A 27,628-nucleotide genomic window follows, 5' to 3' on the forward strand; every position below is an offset into this window, starting at 1 on the left:
GCATGTTAGTTCAAATAAAACTAAGAAACACACCTTCCCAACTTTTTCTACTTTACAACTAGAAAAACAGTACAGAGAACAAGGTAAGAGGAACTCTATAACCTAAAACAATTAGTGTTCTCAGATCATCAGGACTTTTTAAAAAATAAAAGATTAAACATTATTGACAGAAGTTGAAGTCTGCATTAATTCCTTCAAATTTATTGGTTCCACAAACTATCACAAAAAGGCAGTTGTGATGGTTAACTTTATGTGTCAACTTGACTGGGCCACAGGGTGTCGACAAAACAACACTTTCGGGTGCGTCTGTGAGGGGGTTTCTGGGTGAGATGAGCATCTGAAAGGATGGGCTCAGTAAAGCTGACGGCCCTCCCCAGGGTGGGGGGCCTCATCCAGTCCTCCGAGCGCCTGAGCAGGAAAAAAAGTGGAGGGAGAGTTTGTTCTCTTCCTGACTGAGCCAACTGCCCTTAATAAACCTCCACATTCTGTTTTTCTGAAAAGTCTACCACAGGCAGCATCTGAACGACGACCTAAGGCACTATAACCGCTACGATCTGAATTTCTCTATCAATTCCGGATGTTGCCTTAACCTGACACTTAGGTCACTCCTCCTCCTTACAACGCTCCTGATGGGGTCCCCAGGTGCACTCAGCAGTGAGTGGGTGTGGGAGAGGCCGGGCTCTTCTGTCCCTTGACTAGTTACTGAGAGCCCGGTGGGTACTGCATTAGTTTGCTGGGGACTAACTGGGGACTGAACAGAAATTTTCGTCTCTCGGTTCCGGAAACAAGTCTGAGATCCAGGTGCCAGCAAGTTGGTTCCTTGGCAGGGCGGGACCTGCTCCCGGCCTGAGATCCAGGTGCCAGCAGGTTGGTTCCCTGGGAGGGCTGGGAGGGAAGGACCTGCTCCCGGCCTCTCTCCTGGCTCCTGGACAGTATTCTCCCAGCATCTTCACTCTGTACGTGCCTGGGTCCAAATTTCCCCTTCTTATAAGGACACCAGTCATATTAGAGCAAGATCTACCCGAATGACCTCATTTTAACTTGATTATCCCCAGAAAAAACCCTACTTCCAAATAAGGTCACACTCTGAGGTACTGGGGGTCAGAATTCCAACAGATCTTTTTTTGCGTGAGACAATTCAACCCATAACAGATACACAAGGAGTTGTAGTCTACACTTTGGCAACACTTGAAAGGTGTGACAATTTGATTTCAAGGTCTTTGAGAAGCAAAGGGACAAATAACAAAAGTGCCAGTACAACTAACAGGGAGGCTATGGCCAAGAGGAGCCGCCCAGACAGCCCACCGCCTCTCCTTTCCTACCCAAACCCCATCTTATTCAGGACAGGGGAGCTCGGCTAAGACCTCATTCGCAGCGCCTCCCAGCTGGTCGTCGTCCTGTGACCAAGCGCCGCTCAGTGAAACACGAGCAGGTGCCGAGAGGCACTTTGGGAAGGCTGCCCAGAGGGGCTCGGCTGGGGCGCGGTCCTTCCATCTTTCTTCCCCTTTCCTTCCTGCCTCCAGGACACACCAGGGATCTGGAGCTCCAGGTGCCATCCTGGACCTCAAGGTGACTCTGAAGACTGAAGTCGCACACGGGGATGGTGGGACAGACCGACAGAAGGGTATGTCTCTGAGAACCACGTTGGCCCCCAATCCAGACCTCGAATGTCTACCACCTGGACTTTTTAGGCTGCATGTATTTTTTCTCTTAAGCCACCGTTATTTTGGGGTTTCTGTCACATGCAGCTAAAACTAGTCCTATGTGTCACAGGTCAAACACAAGCCCTTGAGTGCCAACGTTTTGAGAAATTTCAACGGCATTTTATCCGGTTAATGATGGTTTCCACCATCTGTTCCCTAAATGCACCAAGGACTTTGAGGACCTGACAATCATTTCTCCTGCGTGTGCCTTCCTTGTAGTTATGGGTTCTGCTGTGTAGATGTTAGAAACCAGGACGGTGCACGTCACTGCGTGATGCTATTTGGTCTGTATTGCCAAACCCCACACTGAGGACTCCAGAAGATGGACTGAAAATGGATCCCCTCCATTACCTGGATAAGGGAAGGCCCTGGAGGTCCCTTTATTAACTCTTAAACTACAGGGAGAACCATCTGAGAAAGCGATTCTCAGAACAGCGTTGATGTGTTAGGTAAAGTGTGGCATGCTGGCCACATGGGGGCATGCTCACAGGGCTGGACAGCGGGTGGCAGTGATCTTTCCCTTCACATTAACACTGGACATAAAGTTCTCTTATTTGGGTTGGAATTTGTTCTTATCTGCTTCTGGAGAGAGCAAATGGTAAAATCTGTATAAGGAACACATGTGATATGTTAGGATACATCAAAAAATATTTCCCCAATATTTTGAAAAGACATGCAAAAAAGATGACCGGCAGCTGCCTGAGAAGCACAGGTCTTGTGTTGCAAAGCCCCGTGACAGTCACGATGGTGTCTATCATCCCAGGGAACTCACCTGAACTCTGGTGGATACTGTCTTACGAGCCAGTGCACATCAAAGCAGTAGTTAAACTAGATGGGAGGAAAAAAAAGGAAGTCAGTCGCTGGTAATTTAGCCAAGCAGTCTATATGGAGTACTGTTTGGTTATTTATTCATAAACCTAGACAGTTCTGACACAATACTCATAAACCTACATCTTGAAGGGAACACGAGGTCCAAGGAGTCTGAATGAACGGAGTGAGCAAGGAAACAGGTTCAGGGCAATCATCTCTGTGTGCTTTGGCAGTATCTGCATTTGCTATTTCTGAGGGCTCTCTGATTAATTTAAACAAAAGGGCTTATAAATTTATCTCCTCCCTCCAGGTGATTATGAAAAGAACTTTTAGGAAAAACTATCTCCTCTCAGCCTAACTTAAGAGCCAGCTCTGTAAACAGGCACTTGGGACTGGATGTTCCCTAAGCTTACAACAATTACATCTTGACCCCAAGTTCTGCACTGGACTTACCCCGGGGGGCTCCTCCCACACCTGAGTAACCCTTGACCCTCCTGCTGGACAGAGTGATTCAATCACCTCAAGGTTTTATAAGAAGACCAGGATTCTCAAGGCCAAGCCCCAAATACCTAATCATAGAAAGCTTCACTTTCTCAGGGAAGTAACCTTTTCCCTGACCATTTACTTGACAACCTGGAGCAGTAAGGTGATTTATCAACACAAAAGGACCAGCTTTGTCTGGCAGGAGCAATCAAATATGCAGAAGGTATAGGAAATTTCTTACTTTTTAAAATCAAATTAAACTTGACCTGACTTTCACCTCTCTACCCACACCTCCTGAGGGGTCACATCAGAGTCCCAAGAGATGATCAGTGTTCCCAAAAGAAGTCCCTCAGGCTGAAATTTCCAAAGTGACTTCTTAGCCAGTCCCTGTAGCCTAATCCAGAGCTAGGAGCCCACAGATAGTGGCATCCACGTTCCACGCTGGTGGCTATGGATCCCACAACTGCAGCTGTGGCATGAGTCATCCCAGGGACCCTGCACAGGACTGAGGCACAGGTCCCTATCACTCCCTCTTTTCTTATGGAGTTGTTTAATTATTTGTCCCCATTCATCCAAAAAACCCAAAACAACTTAACTGTAAACTCACCTGTGCAGAAGATACAAGTGTCCCAAAGAGAGGAGATAAAATATCTGAGAAGACAAAACATTCAAATCTAGTTCATATTGTGATAGGAATTCTCTAGTAATAATAATCACCGATGCTCAAAATTTGGCTTAGAAAACGGTGAACTGAAAAATAACTACAAAGCCAGACTTTCGTGTTCCATAGCATTCAAGAGGAAATTTCCCTGTGCTATTAATACATATTATATATTCTTTAATAAAATACAATGTAAAATTAAAAGCTACAATTTCAATATTGGATGTTAATTTTAGAAACTGCCAATAAGGACAATGATACATGTTATTCTTTCCAGATCTCTGATTTTTTACTACCTCAAGTACTCATTCAGGTTCCTCTCAGGAGACCTCCCCAACCCAGGACTAACCAGCTTCCCCTGAAGGACAGGGCAGAGGTATTCACTGCTCTAAGTTGTGGACACCCTCCACCTGGAGGCAGCATCAGGTCCCACAATTAAGGGCTCAGTCCCACAAGCCTGCCCCCACCTCTGATGCCAATCACAAGTCCAGACCTCCTGTACTTCTGACTATAACTTGGGGGTTCCAACCATTCCCTCCTCTGGTTAGGTTAGCTGCTAGAAAATCTCACAGAACTCAGGAAAGCACGTTACTAGATTACTGGCTTATTATTAAAGGGTGGCACTTCAGAACAGCCAGGTGAACAGGATGCACAGGGCACAGTAAGGGGGAAAGGGTATGGAGAGCCGTGCCCTCTCCAGATGAACCCTCCCAGCACCTCCACCTGTTCATCAACCTGGAAACTCTCCAAACCCATTCAGTTAGGGCTTTTTAAGGAGGCCTCATTACACAGGCATGACCGATTAAATCACTTATCCTCCAGTCTTTCTCCTATAACTGGGGGTGGGGGAAGATGCTGGCAAGTCCTAACTTTAATCACGTGGTTGGTTCACTGGGCAACCAGCCCCCCCCACCCTTAGGGGCTTTCCAAAAGTCACTTTATTAACATAAACCCAGGTGTGGATGAACAACAGGGCTTGTTTCGAATAACAAAACATACGTCTTTGACCTTTAATTACCTGGGAGCTGTTTCAGGAGCTTAGGAAAAAAACCAAATGCAACCAGGAATGAAGACCTAGTATATATCACAATACCACACAGATGCACCCCAGGGAATGACCAAAGCAACCAAATGCCATCTTTCGGTTCAGAACTAAAACATCTATTTGCATGCTGGAACTTTTTTGGCTTCTTTGCCAGGAAACAAAACCAGACTTCCAAGCAGCGGTTCTCAAACTTGCTTGGGCATTAGAATCCCCTAAAGGGCTTGTTAAAACTTTGCAGGGCCTTGCTCCCAATGAATCTGGGTGGGGTCGGGAACGTGCATTTTTAACAGGTTTTAGGTGATGCTGCTGATCCAGGGACCAAAGGGAACTGCTGCTGTCAAGTATTTGCTCCTTCATTAATAGTGTTATTGGTCAAGTTTAATCTTTAAGTTAATAGTTAAATAATTTTAAACATTGCACGAAGCGTTCCAAAGCGTTGATCTACAGGGCTGTGAGAGACAGCCTCTGATTTTCTGACAAAGTAAACAGTTTGTGGTCAAACCCCTGCATTTGCTGTCAAAATGGTATTTTTCTTTTTCCTGAGAGTGATTAAGACCATGATGATCTTGGAGATAATACCAGGCTACCCTCGCAGTTTCACCAACGGGGCCTCTCAAGAGCAGTGTGACAGCTCCAGACACCAGCACCACTTACCCTTGATGTGGAGGGCTCCGGAGTTATACTTCGGCTTAATTCCTGAGACTCTAGTGAGGTAGAATTGGAAGGGGTTCCCTTTAACCAGCATGTCCCAAATGTCCTGGCCTTCCCCTGACGTTTCATACTCGTCTCCATCCTCCGTGCGCACGTGGCGGGCGGGGGGGCTGTGACTTCCAGCTCCCAGGGCAGCACCATCTTTGGGAGGGGAGACGCCTTTCTCCTCTTTGACGGCCACTTTCTTAGCTGCCTTCTGTTGCGTCTCTGGTGGCAACTCGTCGTCACTGCTGGAGAGACACCAACCCAGCTCTTCCTGGGAACCACTCTTCTGCCTCTTGGGAGGTAAAACTTCTGAAATGGCATCTGTGTTGCTGAATTTCACGGGTGACATTTTCCTCCTGTGGGCAGCTTTCCGAGCCTCGGAGCAGGTGTAGCTTGGCTCACATGCTGCTTCCTGCCCAGGCTGGAGAAGAGAGGTAGACGGCTTGTCCAGGTTGGGCTTTTCCTCCTCACTTTCATCACTACTGGATATCGTCCATCTCCCATAACTACCTTCCTGAGACATTATACTTCTGGAAACGAAAGATGGAAATATCATTATGTCTCATTCACTAAGCCATCAGCAAACTAACTCTACTGCTCTCAAGTTCCCTACCATATGAGCGTCCGCAACACACACGGCGCACTGACACCTACCAGATGCTGAGCCACGTAACCAACATCAGCTGCTTTGCAGGTGGTCAGAGGCACATTACCAGGACCTGCTACAGAATTTGGCAAAGAAAATGCAGGAAAAATCCCGATCACCTCCTCCTCCTCTCCCTTAGTCTTTCAATCTCGACCTTGTTCTTAGATGCCCCACGAATGGGGGTTGAGCTAAAGTGGAAAACGAAACAAAAATGTTCATTGTTGACCCTGAAGCTTCCAACTGGTGGTTGGGGTTAAGGCCAATTTAAGGGCTTTCAAGAGTAATTCTGAGTATGTTCAAATTTTTACAGTCAAACTGGAATTTACATGGCGATCCCTCACTGAAGCATGAACCCCGAAGGACTTTGGTGATTATTTCCTACTTCCCCAAAGATAAGCTACTTCCCCCAAATCTTAACAAAGTCCTCAAGGCAGCGTCAAATGATCAATTCTGTATATACATTATCTATTAGAAGAACTACCATGAGGACCAAACTATTTAATAGATAATTACCTTTACTGGCCTGGTCCTCAATCAAACTGCTAAAACCTGCAGACAAAGAACTTGCACTGAAGCAAAACACTTTTATTTTGTAGGCCACACAGTCTAATTTCCACTTTCTTTATCTCACAAGAGGAAAACAGATGCCAAGGAGGGTGGAAAATCTAAAGAAATTCTCCCACCAAGTGCCAACATGAAATGTTAGAACTTTTACTGACTTAAAAATTTTGTGGATGCAAATTTTAAAGCTGCTAGCTCTTCCTCTCCCCCCGCGATTCTATACTTCTAGTCGCTTCTTACAGAGCTTGCAAATCATCAGGAGCGCCTGGAAGTAGTAAGGCTCCTCAACTGAGGCCCTGTGTGGCCAGTAGTGGGCAAACAGGGGCCCCGATCTCAAATCCAGTCATTGCCAGGTGGTACACATACATTCAGACTTAGCTGCTGAACCTCAGTCTCCTCCTCTCTAATAGGGGTACCATACCTACCTCCCAGAGTTCATTCATTCAACAAATGCTCATTGAGCAGCTACTATGTGCCAAGCACCGGGAATAAAGAGTTAACATACAGATGGTTTCAGGGGGAAAGAAAACAGACCAACACAAAAATAAACAAACAAGGAAACAAAGTATCTTTACAGACATTCCTTACACCTTAAGGTATGAGACAGTATCAGGGATGCCCTAATTTTGCAACAGTCTGAATAAGTAATATTTAAGTGAGGCCTGAGGGATGAAAAGGAGCCAGCGGGCGTGGGGTGAAGCAGTATCCCAAGTAGAGGGGACCCAACTTGCAAAGGCAGTAGGTTGGGAAAGAGGCTGTAACATAATTGCAAGAGAAGACAGAAGGACTTGGGCGAGGAATGCAATGGCCCAGGACGAAGGCAGTGGGGAAGAGGGGGAGGAAGGCGTGTTAAAGATACTGGACTTTGTTCTAAGAACAACGGGGCTCCACTGAAGGGTTTTAATAAGGGGAGGAGGAGACCTTGGCCCGGTTTACCCCTTTTAAAAAAGACTCCGTTCCTTACCGCTCTGGGTGGAGAATAACGAGAGGAGGCTCCTGCAGGGACTCGGGGAGCTGCCTGATGAAGGCGGTGGGGACAGAGCGGAGTGAGTGAAGTCGGGGTACGCCTGGGAAGTAATGACAGCTGCTAACTTTTCTGTGCGCCTACCTCGGGCCAGGCACAGTTCGAAGCTTTTCTCCGGGGATTCACTCATTTCACTTCCACAGCCGGTCTACACTGAGTACCACGGCCGCTCCCGTCTACGCGGGAAACAGCACGGGGGGGTCAAGTGGTTGGCGGGGTGGAGGGGGGATAAACGCTCAGCAAGCGCTACCTACCGATCACTCCTCACAGCCGAGCCCACGCACCCACCGGGTGCAGACGCAGGAACAAGAGCCCGGGCGGCGGGCGCCCTCACGCCCACACTCCCGGCGGGACCCGCGTCGCGGCGCCTGCCGCTCGCACCTATCAGGTACGACGAAGCGAGGAAGTCGAGGCCCAGGAGGGGGCCCTACCTCGGGTCTCTACGAGAGGCTCCGCTCCCAGTCCCGCCGGGCACTCACGACTAGGCGGGATCCGAGCGGCCTGCGCGCCGCGACCCGGCCGGAAGGAGCAGGAGCGCGGGTCCAGCTCCCGCAGCCTCTCGGGGTCCGGCCGCGCCACGGCCGCCGGCGCCTGCGCGCCGTTCAAACTCTCCCGGACCTGAGCGGACGTCGAGGCTGTGGCCCCGCCCCTTCCCCTTCCGGGACGCCCGCCGCCGGGTCCTAAAGACCACCGTGTCCGGAAGGGCTGCAGGGAGCTCTCCCAGGAGGGGGCGAAGGAAGACCTCACTGCCTCTCGGTCTCGGCTCGCCTCCTGGCTTCTCTCTCAAAACAAAAACACAACAACAAAAACACGGAGATACTGTTACCTCCTTTTCTCTTAGTTCATTAGCAAAGCTCATCCCATTTACAGGGATTCTCACCGACAGCTTCAGGCTCCCGGGGCTCGGGGCTGCGGGGGGGGGGGGGGGGGGGGAGGGTTAAAGGCAGAGAGAGGACCAGCTGAGGTTCGAGGCAACTGAGGGCCGAGACCTGTGTCCCTGGAGAAACGGGCTCGCCTGGGGCGCACACTGTAAAGCCTGCTGTGAAATGCAAGGTTAAATGAGCTCCCCTCGGATTCTACCGCGAATGCAAACCGGCGCGCGTGTTTGTACGTGTGCTTTTTAATCGTGCTGATTTGCCCGAAGAAAGACAAGTCTAGGATACGCTCCTGTGCACAACGGAACCCTCTCCACACTCTTTGGCTGTAATAAGGATGTTCGCTATGGAATTGGGGCTCAGTGCTGCTTATGCTACTTATTCTCGAAGTCTCTTTCATACCGAGCTCCTCTGCCAGGGGCTTGAACGAAGTAACTTGCGTAAATATGCTCAGAGTTCACTTGGCTCGTCTGCTTTGCGCCGGGCATCGTGCTTGGTGCAGGGGCGATCGGGAGGACACAGCTGACCCCGGAGGGCTCGATCCCAATAATTTGCTGATCTGCACGTGCATGCCGGGCTTGGCTCGTTTTGTTTGGTTTCTCCTACGATAGCACAATGCCGTAGACAAAAATCGTCCAAAGTAATTTATTGCGAGGTGTGGGGGCAGAGGAGGAGAGGAATCGCTGAAGCAGCCCCTGGGCGGGCCGGCTCGTCAGCGGCACGCAGGGAGTTAAAGGGATCAACCTGGGCGGAGCCCGGCGCTGGGGGCGGGCCTGAGAGCCGCTCCGCCATTGGCTGTTCCGGGGAAACGTTATAAACAAAGCCTCTGGCCAATAGAACTGCGGGGTCGACGCTAATGGCTTGTGGGCCGTCCAATGAGCGGAGACATTGGAGGAACCCGGCCGCTTTCAGCGCCGAGAGCGGCTGTGGGCGTGGCAGGCGGTTCGCGGCGCGTCGGGCTCGGGCCGCGGAGGCCGCCGGCTTAGACCGTCCCTGCTCCGTTGTGGCCGTCGCGATGTTTTTCTCCCAGGCTGGGGCCCGGCCGCGGACGTGGGAAGCCAGCCCCGCAGAGCACAGGAAATGGGTGGAAGTAGGTGTCTGGGACTTTACCTTGCCCCGGAGCTCTCACGGCCGCCTCCCTCCCTGGGTCTTCCTGAGCCTCGTGGCCGAGACGGGACGGGGCCGTCCCTGCGAAGTGTGGGCGTTAGTGACTGAGCCCCGGGCTGCGAGGCTCGGGCTCCCTGCCGTGTGTTCTGGCTGCTTCTGAGTCCCCCCTTTCCCCACACAGCCCGTTAGCTAACCCGCGTCCCTCCCCCCGCCTTCCCCAGCGAGCCCCTTTGCCTGTTTCCAGGACCGAAGTTTGGGTTAGAAATGATCCTGAGAGTCTAAAGGAAAATGCACTTGCGTCCGGTTATCGATTAAGCCTTTGGAGCTTTTGAGGGGTGAGTTTGAGCCCAGCGTTAAGCTTTCTTGAGAATTGAAAAGTCAGGTAATGAAACTCCCGTTTCCCAGCCTGCTGGGCCGGCGGAGTTTTAGATTTCGGCGGTTCCAATTTAATATAAAGTAGTAATAAAGAAAATGACAGAACAAGCGTTCCTGGCCTAACGGAAGGTCTCGGATGTTCTCTAGGTGTTCAGAGCGTGTGACGAAGATAACAAAGGCTACCTGAGCCGAGAGGACTTCAAAGTTGCCGTGGGGATGCTGTTCGGGTACAAGCCCTGCAAGGTGCGTTTGCTTTTCTCGGGGCGTGGGGGTGGGGTCGGCCGCGCGGCGAGGCTCGCGCCGCATGGTGAGGGGCAGAGAGTGATGTTTATAAAGTTAATCGCTGCCTTGTAAGCAGCTTCAGAGATGTGCCCGGTGCTGAATTTTACTTTCTTTTCTTTAGACCCCAACTGAATTAGAAAGCTCCCTCCCTGGAGCCCATGAAGCATGCCTGCCACCAGGCTGCTGATGATTAGAATAAATGTGAGATGCTAGAAAGGTGTCAAAAAGAGGAAAGGCCGGGAGGGGGAGTATTGGTAACAGGAGGAATTCATAGAGGAAGTGACATGCAGGATTTTAAAAATGACTTAACATGTCTTTTTGGGGTTTTTTGCTTTGCTTAAATTATAAAATTAATACATTGACATACTAAAAAACCTCAAACAGTGCAGAAAAGTGTAAAGGTGAATGTAAACCCCCCCGCCCCGCAGAGGGTCCCACTTCGGCGGGTTGCCATCGTTTAGTTTCTTGCGTTATCAGTCCAAAATTTGCTACACATGACCAACATGTGCGTGCATAGCATTCTATTGGAAACGTAACTTTCCTTTTTTTGACTTAACAATAGCTGGACATAAAAAGCACACACCACCACCACATTTTAAAAAATAGCTGCATAGTATTTTCGTTAGTTTCCTGGTTTTGGTCGTTTAGATTTTTTGTTGTTGTTGTTCCTACAAACATTGCTGCGATGAACATCCTTTTATATCTGTATCTGTGCTTGGGCATGTACATCTGTGGGATAAATTCCTAGAAGTACAGTTCCTAGGTACTTAGGAAATTTTGCTGGATATTGGTCTCCAGGAAAGGTTGCATTAATTCACTAATAATGAGAGTTTAACGGAATATCAGTGAATCTGCTTTAGGACTCTGCCCGGAATGCCCTCGCTCATGCCCTCGTTAAGACCAAACAGCTTGACAGTCGCTTTGACCCATTGCTGCTCATGAGTGGCTCTATGTCAGATTACAAGCTCAGCGAGGCCAGGGACCAAGTGATGTCCCACTTCTCCAACCTTCATTGTGCTTAAATGCATCACAACTTCACAGTAAACTCGGTCTGTTGATGCAGATAGTTCCCATGAATACCTCAGGTGGGTTCCTAGAAGTTCAACTACTAGGGGATGTTCGATTACACTGAGAGGCTGATTACAGAGCTCAGAGAAGTAGGGCTGGCTCCCGGAAATTGAAGCTCTCCTGTTAACCTGCAATCATTTCAGCTGGAAAATTAAAGCAGATCAGCTAAGCAGACTCAGTCTTTGAAGACTGCACTTAACCTGATTCAGATGGAAAGATACCTGGCCTCCTGCCTTTATCACCCTGTGTCTACTTAGTTGGTTTTAATTTTAGAACCTAAGTGAGGAACTTAATGACAGGCACAGTGATGTGATAACTTATGTATGTACATTTCACGAAATTTAACAGATTTTAGCTTTCGTTTTCATACCTGGTTGAGGTTTTGAATTTTATTTTTTAATCTAATGAAACGTTTATTGTCTGAAGATCACTAAACACTAAAGTTACTGATATAGCAAATCACCTATACACGTATCAATCATTTGTACAAGGAGGTTTTATTAGGTAAGTGACACTTAATGTGTACCCTGTGTGAAATTTCACAGGTTTTTACTTTTATACTGGGATGAGGTTCAGAGTTTTATTTTTGAGTATTGCTTTTGAGCAAATGAAATATTTACTGAATGCAGGTCATGAAGCAGCAAAGCACTTATGTAATAAATCACTTATGTACATATGCAGTTGTTTACATGATGAAATTTATTGTGTTCCTATTTAATAAAAAGAACATTGCTACTTGCTAGAGATATAAAGGTGAATAAAACGTAGACCCTACTTTGAAGCAGTTTACAATTCAGTGTAGAGACACTTATAAAACTCCGTGATAGATACTAAGAGAAAGACAGAAAGTGAAGGGGGCAAGGAGGAGGGTCTGAGCCTAGTGGCAACTGTAATAGGAGTCCGAGTGTCATTTAGAGGAGCTAGATCTCTGAGGGGCAGCGTCTGGGAGCACTTCGTGGTGGTGGGAGAAATTCCCCCCTTTTGATTGATTGGATGTGGTGGCGGTAAGAGAGTAGTGTGACACCAGGACTGAAGCAATTGTGATGCCACCAAGTAGGAAAACTTGGGAGTAGGTTTCAGAGGAAAGTCAGTGAGTTCAGATGGGGGCACATTAAGTTTGAGGAGGCTACGAGCGTGCCAAGTGCATTCGGTCATTAAATCCTGTGCTGGTGCCCTGTTATGGCGGTAAAGGTCTGCTCTCAGATTGTGCTGCCTCTTGGGTACAGGAATCTGAAACTGGGTGGAGAGGTGAGCGCTGGTGATAGATTGGGGACCCCTCAGTTTACAGGTGGTAGCTCAAAACGGGAGACTGGATAGCCTGCCCAAGAAGAGTAGCCAGAGTGTGAGGAGCAGTAGCCTGAGGCTAGAATATTGGGGAGTACTGACATTTAAGGGTAGGCAAGGGGCTCCATGAAGAAGATGCAGTAGGAACCTCTGGGGGAGGCAAGAGGAACCAGGAAAGTGCTGGGCACGCAATCCAAGAGATACCATGTCGGGTGCCGCCAAGGTGCTAATTCCATAATGTTTATACTGTGTTTTAATATTTAGTGAAAGCAGGTGGGGCCTATTGTAACAATTTCTGTATTTGTCTCAAACGGGAAGGTTACCTTTTGGGTTGTGCTGCCTGTGTGACAGCCAGGTTGATTTCCATGCTTAGACTGCTTTGGCCAATGTGGAGTCTGCAGCAGGTTAGCGCCTGGTATCTTGTAGATACCGAGGAAAGAGAAAAATGATCATTATAGCTGTCCTGCGACACCGCCTGTGTGCGGGCTCAACAGAGTTGCTTTCTCAGAAAATACATCCCTTCCCCACACCCCAGGAATTAAGAACTTGCACTGTGAAAACATTTGATGAAATTATATGCCCTGTTATTTTTTTTTTCTTTTCTAGATAGAAGCTGATGCTGTGATGTCTTCAGTAAATTCAAACACTTCCGGTAATTAATAAAGTTAATGTTAATTTTTTAGTACTCTTATTTAGACATGCATGAAATATAGAGCAGATATAGAGCCTATAAAGCATTGGGTTTAAGCACATCTTTGTGTTCTGTTTCAGAGAAAGAAGTTTGGGTTCTTTTAATTTTGATGAATTCATGTATTCATAAGTGTATGTTTATTGTAGGAAAAATTCAAACCATTGAAAAGCATAAAGAAAAAAATGTTGCTTATAATTTCAATAGCCAATGGATGATCTGGGTTTTCTGACTTGAGCAGCTTAAGTGGCACTTACTGAAATGGGAAGGCTGGGGGAGAAGATTTCAGGTTTGGGGAGACCAAGAGTTCAGTTTTGAGAAGATTCAAGCAATGAGGTCAAGGCAGCCGGGCTATATGAAGGTGGAATTCAGAGCAAACCTGTGGGCTAAAGAAATAAATTTGGGAGTTGTCAGCGTGGAGAAGGCTTTTGAAGCCATGGGAATGGGCGAGACCGCCTTGCGAGATACAGGGGACTGAGAACCTTAGGAACCAGAACCATCAGAAGTCAGGTAGGGGACGAGGGGAGGTGGAAAAGGGCAGTTTGAAGGGCCAGGGACAGTCAGGAGTGTTTGATCGAAAGCCAGGAGAAGCGGGTGTGTCGAATGCAGTGGAAGGGTCAAGGAGCATAAGGACCGGAGAGGATCCCTGGGTGTTGGCAGCCCGGGGTGCTCGGTGACTCGAGCAAGGGCAGTTTCTGTGTGGCGATGGCAGCGGCCAGGCTGGAGTGGGCTGAAGATAGCTGGGAAGTGAGAAAGCGTGACGGTGTGAGTACGCGAGTAGCTAAGCCTCAGTCTTTCAGCAGGTCCAGGGTGGCTGTGGATCAAGAGCAGTATTTGCTTTCTGTTTTCTGGAACATGAAGATGTTTCTAAGCTTAGCAGAGTGGCCCAGAGAAGAGGCCACAGAGAGAAAGGGAGATGCATACGTGCTGTTTGGGGAGATAGGCTCCAGAGCATGCTGGCTTGGCTTTGTAAAAATTCCTTTTTTAAGAAATAATTTAAAATAGGCTAGAGACTAGCTCTATACCCTTTACCCACGTTCTCTTATTGTTAACATTTTACCCCATTTGCCTTCTCATTTGCACTTTCTACCACTACCCTCTCTTGCCGCACTGTACGTAACCACACTTAACCTCATAGATTTATCTCGATGCTATGTTTTTATCGAATTTCTCGTCTCTGTTCCATTGTCACTTGATCTAATAATGTCCGTGGCAGCATCTTTCCTCATTTATTGCAGGAATTTTTCTTTGATGTCATGTCCCTTTAGCCTCCTTTAATCTGGAATATTTCTGTAGACTTTTTTTTGCCTTTTTATAACATGGATATTTTTGAGGAAATAGCCTACCCCTCACTGTTCTTTTTTGTTTTGTTTTTTAAAAGAATAGCACTCATTTTGTGTTTGCCTGATGTTTCTCTGTAATTAGGTTGAAGTCTAGCATTTTCAGCCAGAATCCTGTTTAGGGGAATATGTCCCCCACAGGGTGCCACATTTGGAGGCACAAATATCTCTCTCATGGATAATATTAATTTTTATCACTGGTCAAGGTGCTGTCCAATTTCTCCATTGCATTATTTCTTTTTATGTTTCCTTCCCTTGCAACGAATAGGCAGTGTAGGGAGGGACATGTGTAAGATACTGCAAATATTTTGCTTCTCATCAAAATTTTCTCCTTGATTTGGCATCCATTCATGATTTTTGTTTGACCTAGTTTTTGCTATAATGGTTGCAAAATAATGATTTTCTAATCCCAGTGCTGCTTTTAGTTAGCTCTTGGCATTTTACCATAAGCAAGAGATCTCCCTCCTTCCTGAACTACCTACCTACCTTCCTTATCAGTATGGACTTGTGAATTTATATGCTTTTAATGGTTCATAATTCATTATCATCCTTATTTTAGTGCTCAAACTTATCACAGGTTTAACCACTGAGTTCCTCTTCAAGCTGGCTCCTTGTCCTTTTGATGGCCTTGATTTTTTTCCCTTTATTTTGAAAAATCTTTTTATTTATAAATGTTAGATTTATAAAAGAGATTACTGGATTGTTTTTTGTTTGTTTGTTTTTTGTATACAAGGTTTGGTATTACGTGTGAAACATGACTTAGAACAATATTGTTGCTAGGAGAATTTCCCCAGGTTGTTCAAACATTGCTTCTGTTCAGTGAGTTGCAACTTCTTGGTGAAGGTTTCCCTACATTTTTTTCCCTGGGTTTCTATGCAATATTCTAAACTAGAAGGAAGATTTCTGCCTTCTGCACAGTTTCCGCATTTCTTTGCATTGCTGAGGGGTTTCTTCCTTAGGGGTCCCCTGGCAGCCAGTGCGCGATTCTGTCTGGATGAAAGTCTCCCCGCACTCATGGCATTCATACAGAGCTTCTCTGCTTTGTGACATTTCTGATATAGCAGTGTGGCTGTTGCTGAAGACCCTCTCATGCCCATTATTCTCAGATTTTCTCCCTTATGTGCAATCTCTGATTCTGAATTAGGGATTTGACGTCACACAGAAGGCGTTTCTTTCCTCCACCAGTTCTTTGATGTATAGGAAGGTGCTATTCTGGAAGAAAGACTTCCCATGCTCTTTTCAGGTACAGTGAGTTCTCTGATGTGTAGAGTAAAGGTTGACTTCCAGCAGAACTTTTTCCCACATTCAATATCATGAGACCCCCCCCCCCCATGTATTATCTCACATTTAGTAAGATATGACTTTGTAAAAAGGGTTTTTCACATGCACTAGCATTCGCATGGTTTCTTTCCTGTGTGGGTAATTTGATATACAGTGAAGAGAAAATTCTGGCAGAAGGTTCTTCCACCTTCTTCCCTGAGTGTTGTAAAATGAGGACTGATCTGTGGCAAATGGATGCTCCAAGTATCCATCACTTGTTTCCTCCCCTATGTTTTCTTTGTTTTCTGGTGTTTGAGAGAGAGTTGACTTGTGGCTGAAGATATATTCATGGAATTTACAAAATTTCCTCTCCTTTATGAGTTCTCTAATTCTTGAATTTTGACTTCATGCAGAAATATTTCCCACATTTGTTGCAGGGATAGAGCTTCCTTTTGATACGAATTCTGATGTACATTAGAGCTTTAAGTTTCGGACAAGAGTTCCTATGCATTCACTACATTCACGTGGTCTGTCCCATGCCTCAGTTCTCTCATATATATTGAAGGCTGCTTTATTATGGAACATTTTCTCAAATTCATTATGGCCCAAGGATTGCTTCAGTGCTGGAATTTTTTAGTCTTCCCTCTGAGGGCTTTTTGACTTTGATGATAAATGCTCCCCGACCTGCTCCCCTGTGTATTTCCTTGCATTTCATATCAAGGATATTACATCTCTTCTCACATCCACTTCTCAATTAGATCATTAGGATGCTTCCCTTCACAGCAGCTTTTCCTAATAATTAATTTTAAACTATATTTCAAAGGTTCCAAAGTAAATTAGTCGTCTGAGAAACAGGAAGACCGGGTCGGAGAGATGAGGTAAAAATGTAGGTGCTTAACACCTTGCTCCAAAATTCCTGGGAAAGGACTGTCCTGAGTCTACAAGCTTCCAGCCTTTTCCCTTCCTCTCCTGACCTTGATGTGAATATCAAATTAACTTTCTCAAAGCACCACTTTCTTCATGATTTAAAGGAATAGACTTGTAGCCAGCGTGCTAACTCTCTAGCTTCAGTTCGCATCCACTTGAAAGGGGAGACTGAAGACCGCAAACTTCCAAGAGGAATAGTAAATAGCCGTCCCAGCAGGACATCACCGCTGAACTCTGATTACTGCTGACATGATTTTTTCCCTTGGACCTTCCCAATACCAAACGAATTTCAGGCCACCAACTCCCCCTTTCCTCCTTTTCAGTGGCGTAAGTCATATTTATATGTTCTTTTTCTTGCAGTAGGAGGGCTTATGCACAGATTAAATGTTTTTCCAAATATATCATCTCTCCTTAATGTTTTGATCTTGAAGAAGAACTGAAATGTTGGCCTTGGCTTTCTGGGAGCTATGCATTCAGGTAATCAACTTTCCAGAGTCCTTCTGGGTAGCTGTGACTTGGGAATTCTCCTGCTAGTTGCAGCTCTTATGTCCAGGCAGGGTCAGGCCACCGCTTCACATGCCCAGGATTCTCTATGTAGTGCCCAGTTGCTGCCCAGCTTCCTGGCTGAGGGCCAGACTCACATCCTGGACTGCCCCGACTTGGCAGAGCCCTGAGATGCACACATGTCACACAGTACCTAAACCTGGGTGCCCAGATCCTGCTTCCCATGAGCTCCTGGTCTCTCTAAAAGTGGGTCGTTTCTGTGGAGGTTCCTTGTGAAAAATCAAGAGTGGAAAGTTAAGTTAAATCCATTAGAAATAAGGGTAGAAAGTCTCTAGGACAGTCACACTGGGAGAATCTAAGGACAGCCAGAATGAAGAGCAAAAAGGTGCTAATAACATTTTTAATGCTTCTAACATAACAAACAAATATCAGCAAAAACTGTTCAGGTACCAGGATCTAGGAATTATATTAGTGGGAGAAAAAAATCAAGCCACTCATTTAAGGAAGCAGCAGATTACCTTGGGGTTGATTCCAATGTTCACTATTGCCTCCTTTATAGGGTTTTATTTCATTACAACCCTTGTTCTCTGTGATGCATTTTGTATCTTCTCTAAGCACAGAGAATGAAAACAGTTTGCAACTAGAAGAAACCTAGACATCTGTCATCTATTCCCTTTGTTAAAATGAGAAAACTGGGCTCTAGAGAGGAATAGTAAATATCTTAATCCTGGCATTTGATGGTTCTTTATTTGTTTATAAATACTTTTACCTGTCTCGCAGTGTTTATTATTACTAGTATAGATCTTATACCTACAATTTCCTAATGCCTGCCACATCTGGTGATGAGCATTATGTACGGATTGTTAACTTTAAGACAACTTTATGATATGAGGATTATATCTATTTTGTAAGTTAAAAATAAAATACTAAGCTTAGAGAGGTTTAGTAATTTGCCCAGGGTGGCACAGCTGGCTAGTAAGCAGCAGACCACGGAGGTCTGATCTATAAGCTTACCCTCTCAACCAGTCAACAGAACTTTCCCTTGATTTTAATAGTGTCGTGAGTCATTATTAGTCATCGTGACAGAGTTGAGGCCAGTGTTCATTCGCTTGGGAACTGAGCTGAAGTCAGGAGTGGGTCAGCACACAGAAGGTAGGTTCCGTGCAGTTGGTAGATGTTGATGTCTAATTTGGTTCTCAGCTGCCCAGTGTTCAGAGCAAATAGGGAATCAGAACCAGGTATGGCGGTCCATACAGTGAAGCTCTTTTCTAGAGAGACAGTTTTCCAGGGTGTGGGATATTTCTTCTGCGATGTTCACGATGGGGAGACTGACGAGTGGGTGTTGATGTCCGCAAAACGGTTCAATAAATACGTTGGTGACTTTTGTGCACCTGTGTCTTAAGATTTCTTCAGTGTAGGCGAGGGTCTAATGCCAGACATGTCCAGGCAGTTCCGTGATGGGCAAAGATGATGTGACTTTATTGGGGGACATATTGTAGAGCATTTTGTACAAATAACAGCTGAAAACCACATGAGTGTTTCCCCACCGAATCCTCCCATAGCTGTGTGTGTTATCCCAGATCCATATAAAGTATGCCTTCAGGAAAAAGCCAGAACAAAGTACATCAGAATTTTATTTTATTTTATTTTAGATTGAGTTTGTTTTTTTGTTTTCCTTTCTGTTCCCTTACTTACTACCCTTTTAGAGCAGTGAACTTATTTTGCTTTCATGCTTAAAAAGAAAAAGCTTTCTAGGAACTTTTAACCTTTACCTTTGAATGATGGGAAAATCAAAGAGATTGATTTGTCATAAAGGTGATTACGGACTGTTTGACTCAGTCATGCTATCCAGCGTCAGTTCGATTGAAAAGTAATTTGTGGATGCCAAGGTTAATGGCCAGTTGGCTCATGTGCTTTTATTTATTACTGTCCTGTCTGATTTGTTTTGAACCAGGCAGTTGACTATTAAATATATTCTTGACCCAAATTTAAATTTCCATTTTCTAGTCTTTTAAGTTCTTTGTAAGCACCTATATCCACAGTATATCCAGTACAACTAGGTTTTGTTTCACTTCAGATTTTAATTGACTTCTTAGTTCTTTTGTATAATCAGGAAACTGCATACACATTAACATTACCTTTTCTTGAAACATAATCCTGGGGTCATTCTATGGTATTACCCAGATATTCAACCCTAAATTTTTCTTTACCCACTTAAGAGGATGCTAAGTTTCAATGTAGGGATAGAAAAAAGTTAGGAGACGCAGACACTGACCTAACAAAGACGTTAAAAAAATGCAGGGTAGGGAGGGTGAAAGAGAAATTGTCACTTCTTTCATGGTCAGATGTCACTTGTGTACTATTAGACGAGAAAACCTCTGAATGTACAGGAGCCCACCTTCCCTTCCCGCCGGGCCGAGGAGGAAGGATGGGTGGGACTTGGAAAGGGGGCAGCACAGAAGAGAACTGCCCCTGGCCCGCCCCGCACCTGCCGGGGCCCGAGAGCCCGCGGGACTGGGCCTGAACTGAGGCTTACCCACACACTCCGCTCCCGCAAAAACGCTGCCCGCCACGCGGGCCTGGCTGAGGCACTTTGTTAACGGTACAGAGAAGGGGCTTTGTCCCTCACTCTCCACAGCTGGCGATGGAACAGGCCAGGGTGGCACTTTCTCCTCCGGAGGGGCCTTTCTGCGGCCTTTCTCGCAGGCCCTCTTCTCCACGGCGTCCAGCTCAGTGGCTGAAATTTCTTCTTCCAGATCCCTGTCCCTCATTTTACGGTACCCCCTCTTCCCTGCCCCCGCTCAGATCTGCATACCCCAAGCTCTCAGCTGTCGCTGGAATCCACCCTGGGAAAACTCTCAGCCCTGCACCAGCGCGGCGGACGGTGCCACCTGGGGACGGGTGGCGGCGGCAGAGGAAGCCGCCCGAAGGAAGCTGCGAGTTGGGAAGGGGGCTGAGGGCCAGTTTGCCTAGAAGGAGTCCTGAAGCTTTAAATTCCAGAATAAGGCACCAGGACCTCGCACTGGTAACACCAAGGAACCTTGGAAGGCTCGTGAGCAGGAGGTGCATGTAATAAAAAAGGTAACAGTTCCTGTCCGCGTTTGATTGAAATTAGGTTTGTTGGTTCAGATTTTTCTATTCTGCCCTAAACTGTTTTACTCTTCCTTGCCAGTTTCCTCCCAAAGATGTAGTAAAACTTGATTTCTTCCATTAAAGATGATTCTTTTCTCTTTATTTTACTCTTATGCAAGAAGATGAAATAAAATATTAGTCCTCTGAATTTCCTTACCCATCTCACTGTGACAACACGTCATTGATGCCACTTTCACCTTCTGTCCTTACTGTATTTTATGTGAACACATTTTATCTATTTTTTCCCCCCCTCCTGGCCTCCAGAAATGATCATCTGAAGTTTATTTCCCAAACTAGAGAAGGCTTGCATTATACCTTTAAAAAGGTACACCTTTTAAACCCTCATTTTCAGGCATTTTCAATGCCTGGAAAAATTAATATGTGGCATAAATGGACACGAACCCTCCCTTTTCTACTAAGTCTAGGGCCAGACTTACAGTCTAAGTATGTTGGCAATTTTATTGTTTTCTCCTTCACTCTCCCCAGGTTTATTGCAGTTTCTAATTTAAGCTCCCGTGATGGCCAAAACCAGACCAGTGCTTCATTTTCAAGAGGATTTCTCTGTGTGCACAGACCCCTGAAGCTTAGACCTGTGAACCACAAAATATATATACGTAATGAAATTTTCAGAGAAAATATGTATATAGTTTCATTGGACTTTTTGAATATATCCACCCTCCTAGGAAATTGCTTTAAAAAAAACAAAAAGAGGAGAGATAACATTTCCTAATCTGTTTCTCTATATGACGTGTCTATGTCACATGTATTTGGGAAGTAAAATATATGCATTATAGAACATGAAAAGTGTCCAATTTGCTAAGAGTGGTTTAAATTTTTTATTTATTGATTGATTTGAGAGAGAAATATCGATTTGTTGTTCCACTTATGCATTCGTTGGTGGTTTCTTGTATGTGCCCAGATCAAACCCTCAACCTTGAGGTATCGGGATGACACTTGAACCAACTGAACTATGCAGCCAGGGCTGCCAAGAGTGGTTTAGAAAATGGAAGGAAACGTTTCCAATGGTGTGGAAAGTGCAGAGACTAGCAGATACTAGCAGGATTTGTAAAGATCATTGGTCCCGTGGCCTCTAAGGCATAATCCTCAGCCCTGGGTCCGGTGCGGGCACTTCCTGGAGCACTGTTGGCCAGGGAATGGTGGGGAGACCACCTCACTCCAAACCAAATAGCTCTGTCTTCAACCCCTCTACACATTAGGCTTTGCCACAGCTTAAAAGAAAAAAAAAAGGCTGCACACTACTGATAGAATCCAGCTGCCCAGGAGATTTCTGAACACCTTCTGTAGACAGATTAATAATAAACTCAGATAAGCCACTGGTTTGTGGTTCCTGACCTGTGATCCTCATGTAGCTGCAGTCAAGTGCATTTAAGTGATTAGTGAACAGTGTACATAGAAGACCCAACATTGTGTTTGAAAGGAGAATGTTTCGAACGTATTCTTTCCCTCCAGGGGTGGGCACAGGTAATGCACGTCTCATTGGGTATGAAATCTGATGACAATAGAATTACTAAAAGTCTTCTTGAAGTAATTTTGGGTTTGAATATTGGAACAGCAGGTGGAGCTAGTAGGAAGACCTCTATTTCTAGGCCATTTAAAGAGCAGCAAGGTGCACAAAACTTGCATTCATGTGTTTGCGTTTCATTTCTTTTTTTTAATCTTTATTGTTGGGGGTGGGAAGAGATTAACCAAAGAATTTATATGCATAGCCCATGCGTTTGCATTTCAGAGCTGCAGGAATAGTAAGCTGCTATGCATTGGCTTTGAAAGTGATCTTACCACTACAGTGTGACAGCCAAGCTGAATGCCAAGTTCCCTCTCCTTTTTAAAGAAGGGGCTTGCATTTGGAAATGTGTTGCCGTAGAAGATTAAAACAAGTTAAGGGCATGTGGGGTTAGGGGTCAGCGAGGGTGTGTTTACATGGTTTAATATTAGTTGATGACTTTTAGAGTATTGACTTAAAAAAATAAGATGTATGATCCTGTGAGAAAATAGTGTCATAGAACTTGATTTTATATATATATACATATATATATGTAGTTATTTGTGTTATGAGCTTGTTTCTCTCTTTAAGTGGTGATAAGCACACAGTTGAATCCACATTTTCGCCTAGGAAAAGCTAAAGGACATCTACTTTTAATCCCACAAGATTATGAAATAAAGACCTGGCTACTTTATAGCTCCAAATATCAATTAGTTTTCTGAATATGTAATTTAAAAGATACAAAAGTACTCATGTACTTTTTTTTTTTTTTTGTGAATCACATATTGAACCAGGGAATTTTGCTTTTTTTCTTATTATTTTCCTAAATCAGATGCAATGATAAGTAAAGAGCAAATGTTATGCATGCATTTTCCTTTCCCTCTGAATTTTGTGTTTTTTTTTACTATATCATATGCATTTAGAAATTGTAGTTTCTAAAATGATGATTTATTTTGCTAACTATGTGAATAAAAACTGACCTACTTTTTTGGCATTTGTTTACAAAGTTACAAGATCAATTAAAACACATTGTAATGCTTTTTGCTGAAAACTAGAAATAATATCTTCCTATTATTTTATTCACTTATTCAACAAACATTAATGAGTGTCTACTTATGTGTGAGGTAATGTGCTAAGCACTGAGGATAAAAATTTGGACAATAGACTGCTTTCCCTCAGCATGTCTCAGGCAAACGTGCGGCCAAATAATTACCACAGGACCCAACAGAGTCTGTGACTGTGTTATTATTATTTTATTTTTAGAGAGAAAGAGAAACATCAATTGGTTGCTTCCTGCACATACCCCGACTGGGAATCAAACCCACCACCTTTTGGTGTACGGGACCATGCTCCACCCAACTGAGCCACACTGGTCGGGGCTTATGACTGTTATGGACAGAGGCCTGTTGGGTCTCTGAAAAGGGACTCAGCTGAAAGAAACCAGGGTAGCCTTCAAAGAGGAGGCCAGCCCTTGCTGCATCTGGAGGGAGATGTAAAAATTCCCAAGGAGACCCAACATTTCAGGCAGTGTGTCCAACACATGCACAAGTATGGGGGTGTAAAGAGCCGACCGTCTTGGGGAGACATCAGGAATTTGCTAGGGAAGCTAGCGAGGTAGCTGGGGCTGGACTGTGAAGGGCCCCTAAGATATGCCATGGTCAGTGAATACATTATTCAACAATTCCAGCTAACCTAGATGCTATTTAGTTGATTAGCTTTTGGTGGTCATGAAACAAGTTACGGATTTGATCCTGTGGGAACATGGGATGATGACTTCAGTTTTAAATACGTTCTCTGGTCACGAGAGTGAATGGGTGAGGGGGACGCTGCATCAGCACATACCCTGACTACTTCGGGGGGAATCGCCGCATGTGCGAATTCCGTACTGCACGTACGTGTTCAGCATACCCCAAGCACTCTCGTAGGTGCTGGGAGACAGGCCTTGTTGCCTAGAGTATGTCCACCTGCCTACCTGACTTTTGCTCTTGGTCGTCTCCAAAGCATGGAACACTTAAGTCCAAATCACACTCTCATCTCGGCCCCCAATCCTGCTCTTTCCCAAGTCTTTCTCAGCTCCTTACATGACTCCTCCAACCACTGAGTACTCAAGCCAGACCCTAGGGGTTATTCTTGACGTCTCCCTCTTTCTCACCTGCCTCATCTAACCCTCTGTCTATCGTGAAACACGTCTGGACACCTTCCTCTCCTCCATTCGCACTGCCAACACCCTAGCAGCCACGTCTCTTGCCAATAGGCTCCTAACCGGTCTCCCTTTTTACGCGTTGCTTTCTCCCAGTCCTTTTTCAAGGTAACAGCCAGGAAGATCTTTAAAACATCTAAATCAGTTAATGTTACTTCCCAATTCAAACCTTTTATTTTTTATTGACTTCCTATTGTAACTTAAATAAACCCAAATGATTTCCTGTGGTCCCCAAGGGCCTGCCCATCTCACCAACCCCATCCTGTGTCGCTCTCTCGCTCACTACATCCCAACCACAATGGCCTCTTCCATTCCTCTCACTTCTCACCCTTGGCAGCTGCTGTTTCCACTGGCAGGAGCCCACTTCTTCCCATCTTCTAGCCAGTTGGGGTGTTCTCGTCATTTAGGCCTTAGTGTAGATATTACCCGCTCTAAGAGATCTCTCCTCACCAGACTCTCCTGCTGGAGAGTTTCTATGACTCTTACAACCTCCTGTTTTTCCCTCGTTGCACGTGCCCCAGTTTATAATTATGTGTGTGTTTGTGACTGAAACTGTATAATCACTGTTTCTCCCACTAGACCAGTAGCTCCCTTGAGACTAGAATCATGTGTGTTCTCATCGCCCCTCTGTTTCCAGAGCTTGACACAGTGCATGCGGCACACAGTGGGCCCTAAAGAGTTGTAAAGGAATCATCTCAACACATAAAGATAGAGCGACTTTTTTGGTTGCTAAATCTTTAACTACAAATAAGAAAACATGTGGAAACTGAAGAAAGTTATTTTCTATGTTTTCCCTACCATTGGAACTATTTTAGGAAGGGTATGCAGCTCCGTGTGACCTTACCAAAAGGAAAAGGGTGTGAGTTTTTAGAAATTAGCATGTGGTTATTGTGTGATTTGGGGCTATTTTTAAGACAGTGATACATTTTTTTCTAATGGAAATCCTGAGGTATAAAAATGAACTGCTCTTCTTATATATTTAGGGCTCAGGTCACTAAGATGTTTAACTTCTTGGCTGCGCTCTTTAAACCTATTACAAAGATCACAGTAGAATTCATTTTAATAGACTTTGTAAGCACAGCATCCAACCTCATATGATCCTGCTGGGCTCTTTTATTATGAGAAGCATGGGAAGCAGAGCCAGGGGCTGCAGAACAGTCGTCCGTGCACCCGGGGCTGGGGACGGTGCCAGCTCTATTGTTTATGGAATATTCTCTCCACTTCTATCCGTGGTATGCAATTGGTATTGACTTTTGAGAAACTACTTCTTTGCCCTGATCTCCCAGTTGGGGAAAAACCTGCGGTAATGACACCTGGCTAGGAAAAAAGGGATCAAAGCAGCAGAAGGAAAGAAAAATTATGAGACCTTGTTTAATATGTAGTTTGGGGTCCGTCTGCTAGATCTGTTTTAGGAAAGCGTGTTCCATTTTTGCGAGGTCACCATTCCTTTGTCCCTTGGACATGCCCAGCGAATGGAACCTCTGTTATTTTTGCTATTGGCTGCTAGTGTTGGGTCTGCTTAGCATTTAGCAGAATGTCTTTTTGACTTCATAGATCTTTAGGAGTAAATACTGTCCACTAAAATTAAGATAAATGTGTTGATATGTATTCTTATTTATGTTTTGTTTTTTCTTAAAGAGGAAGGCAGTCATTTTTAGAAAAATTTTCCCCTCCACTTGTAGGTGTATCACTTGAGGAGTTTTTAAACCTTGTAAGGAAAAAGAAGGAAGCTCAGCTGTATCGGAATGAAATAAGACACATCTTCACAGCTTTCGACAGGCACTGTAAGTCTCTTTAAAGTGTTTTGAAATTAAAAATTGCTATTAAAGACTGTGACTGGGAACGTATACTCAGTACTTCAGATAAATACACTTGGAGGTTTATTTTACTGTCCTTATTAGCTGTTACCTTGGATGTTGGTGTGAATTTTTTTCTCCATGGTGACTTTAAATTCTTGACATTTACCATGGATGAAAAAATGTTAACAGTTATATAATTGTACTTATGATTATAATCAGGACAGCAGAAGGGCTGGCTGTGAGGTATAGGCCATGAGCCACCTATGGAGGTGTGGAAGACATATTGCGTCTCCCTCGACTCCTGCTTTAACCCGCATATTACTGGAGGAATTGTTTTCCCACATGGGACGTGGCCTAGAGGAGTGACTCCAAGACCCCCTATGCCCCACACATCTCACACAGGATGAAAATACTCATGGAGTCCAGGTTCAGTACCTTGGCTGCTGTTATGGTTTTTCTCTCAATATGATTATATAGAATTCTAATACCAAGAAAGAAGAAAAAAAGTGAACTTTGAAGAATAAATTGTTTTGGCAATTTAGACTTGACGCCTAATGCTGTTACTGCACTGTATGTCTCTATAGTCCTTCCCCTGGGACTCAGAGAACCCACGAATGACAGGGCTGGAAGTGACCTTCCAGGTCACCTGGGACTGCACTGAGGAGAGTGTGAGTGGATTCTTAAATTCTTCCAATGAGACAATCTCACATCACCTAACATGTAAAATCAACTAAAACTACTGCTCTTCTCCTAATAACATGTTAAAGTATCATGCAAGTTGCATGGCTGAAATAATAGTTCAGAGGGTTAATAGAGGTAAGGAAATGTTTTATGTTTTGTTTTCAAATAGATCGTGGGTATTTAACTCTGGAAGATTTCCAAAAAGCATTCAAGCAGGTGGCTCCCAAGTTACCAGAAAGGATTATTCTCGAGGTTTTCAGGTAAGGCACCAAAATCTCCACATGCCCCCCAAGCCCTTGATTTACTATCTGCTTTTACAAGTTTTTGGTTTTATGGAGAACACCTCCTTATACTGATTCTTCACTAGTGAACATTTTCGCCTCATAGTAGATGGTCATGCTGCAAGAGAGAAATTTATAGTCAGCTATTCAGGCAGGCACCGATGCCCTCGGCAGTGGGTGCTTGCACACCACGGAGGTGCCTAAGAGCGTTTGGCAGGGGTGGGAGAGTGACAGGAAGAAAGCAGGACTTGTTTGTGTATTTATGAATTGACCAAAACCAATGAAGCTTCAGCATTTAACATGGATGTTGGTGCTCTCCCATGGTCTGCATTGCATCAGACACAGGCTGCACATGGTTCTTGAGCTGCCTGGAGAGAAGAATTGGGTTGCTTAACAGTGGCCCCCTCGACGCAGTGCGTGCATACCTGATGAAGCAGATTTGAAGAGTATGTTATGTTATCTTTATGAACTATTTGGGACACAATGGGCAAGTGGCTTAAAAGCAACTTCTGTTAGGAAACTGCAGGTTGAAGGTAATATGCTGACATGAGAAAATGGTGGAGCTGCCTCTTCTCTGACTACCGGTGTCAGCTCTTTGTCGCCTGTTACCAGGTGTATTAGTCAGGGCTCGGTACAGCAGCAGGAGCTAGAAAACCCAGATAGCACAGCTCAGGAAAGATAGCAATGTACCTCTC

The 27,628-nt window shown here is 45.1% G+C and overlaps 2 protein-coding genes across 9 annotated transcripts in view; one reads left to right on the plus strand and one right to left on the minus strand.

The window, feature by feature from the left end:
- The window catches only part of TDP1 (tyrosyl-DNA phosphodiesterase 1), a 57,183-nt gene extending 48,998 nt beyond the window's left edge, over positions 1–8,185 (minus strand). For 2 of the 6 annotated variants that reach the window (XM_087818614.1, XM_016205690.2), the window contains exons 1-4: positions 7,884–7,964; positions 5,357–5,928; positions 3,604–3,647; positions 2,476–2,531 (exon numbers count right to left, since the gene is read on the minus strand). In XM_087818614.1, coding sequence (XP_087674740.1) covers positions 2,476–2,531; positions 3,604–3,647; positions 5,357–5,921 — 665 coding nt within the window. In that variant the 5' untranslated portion in view covers positions 5,922–5,928; positions 7,884–7,964. Of the gene's footprint in view, positions 1–2,475; positions 2,532–3,603; positions 3,648–5,356; positions 5,929–6,052; positions 6,233–7,883; positions 8,024–8,060 lie in introns of those variants that run through there. The other 4 variants (XM_016205686.2, XM_016205687.2, XM_016205685.2 and 1 more) reach the window with 4 other exon arrangements.
- Positions 8,186–9,459: 1,274 nt separating this feature from the next.
- EFCAB11 (EF-hand calcium binding domain 11) overlaps positions 9,460–27,628 on the plus strand; it is a 107,916-nt gene continuing 89,747 nt past the window's right edge. For 2 of the 3 annotated variants that reach the window (XM_087818620.1, XM_087818619.1), the window contains exons 1-5: positions 9,460–9,594; positions 10,134–10,229; positions 13,227–13,272; positions 25,855–25,956; positions 26,822–26,912. In XM_087818620.1, the coding sequence (XP_087674746.1) occupies positions 9,520–9,594; positions 10,134–10,229; positions 13,227–13,272; positions 25,855–25,956; positions 26,822–26,912 (410 nt within the window). In that variant the 5' untranslated portion in view covers positions 9,460–9,519. Of the gene's footprint in view, positions 9,595–9,873; positions 9,947–10,133; positions 10,230–13,226; positions 13,273–25,854; positions 25,957–26,821; positions 26,913–27,628 lie in introns of those variants that run through there. The other variant, XM_087818624.1, reaches the window with a different exon arrangement.

This window comes from Miniopterus natalensis, chromosome 1 (genome assembly GCF_054644295.1).
Source record: "Miniopterus natalensis isolate mMinNat1 chromosome 1, mMinNat1.hap1, whole genome shotgun sequence".
Classification (NCBI taxonomy): Eukaryota; Metazoa; Chordata; class Mammalia; order Chiroptera; family Miniopteridae; genus Miniopterus; species Miniopterus natalensis.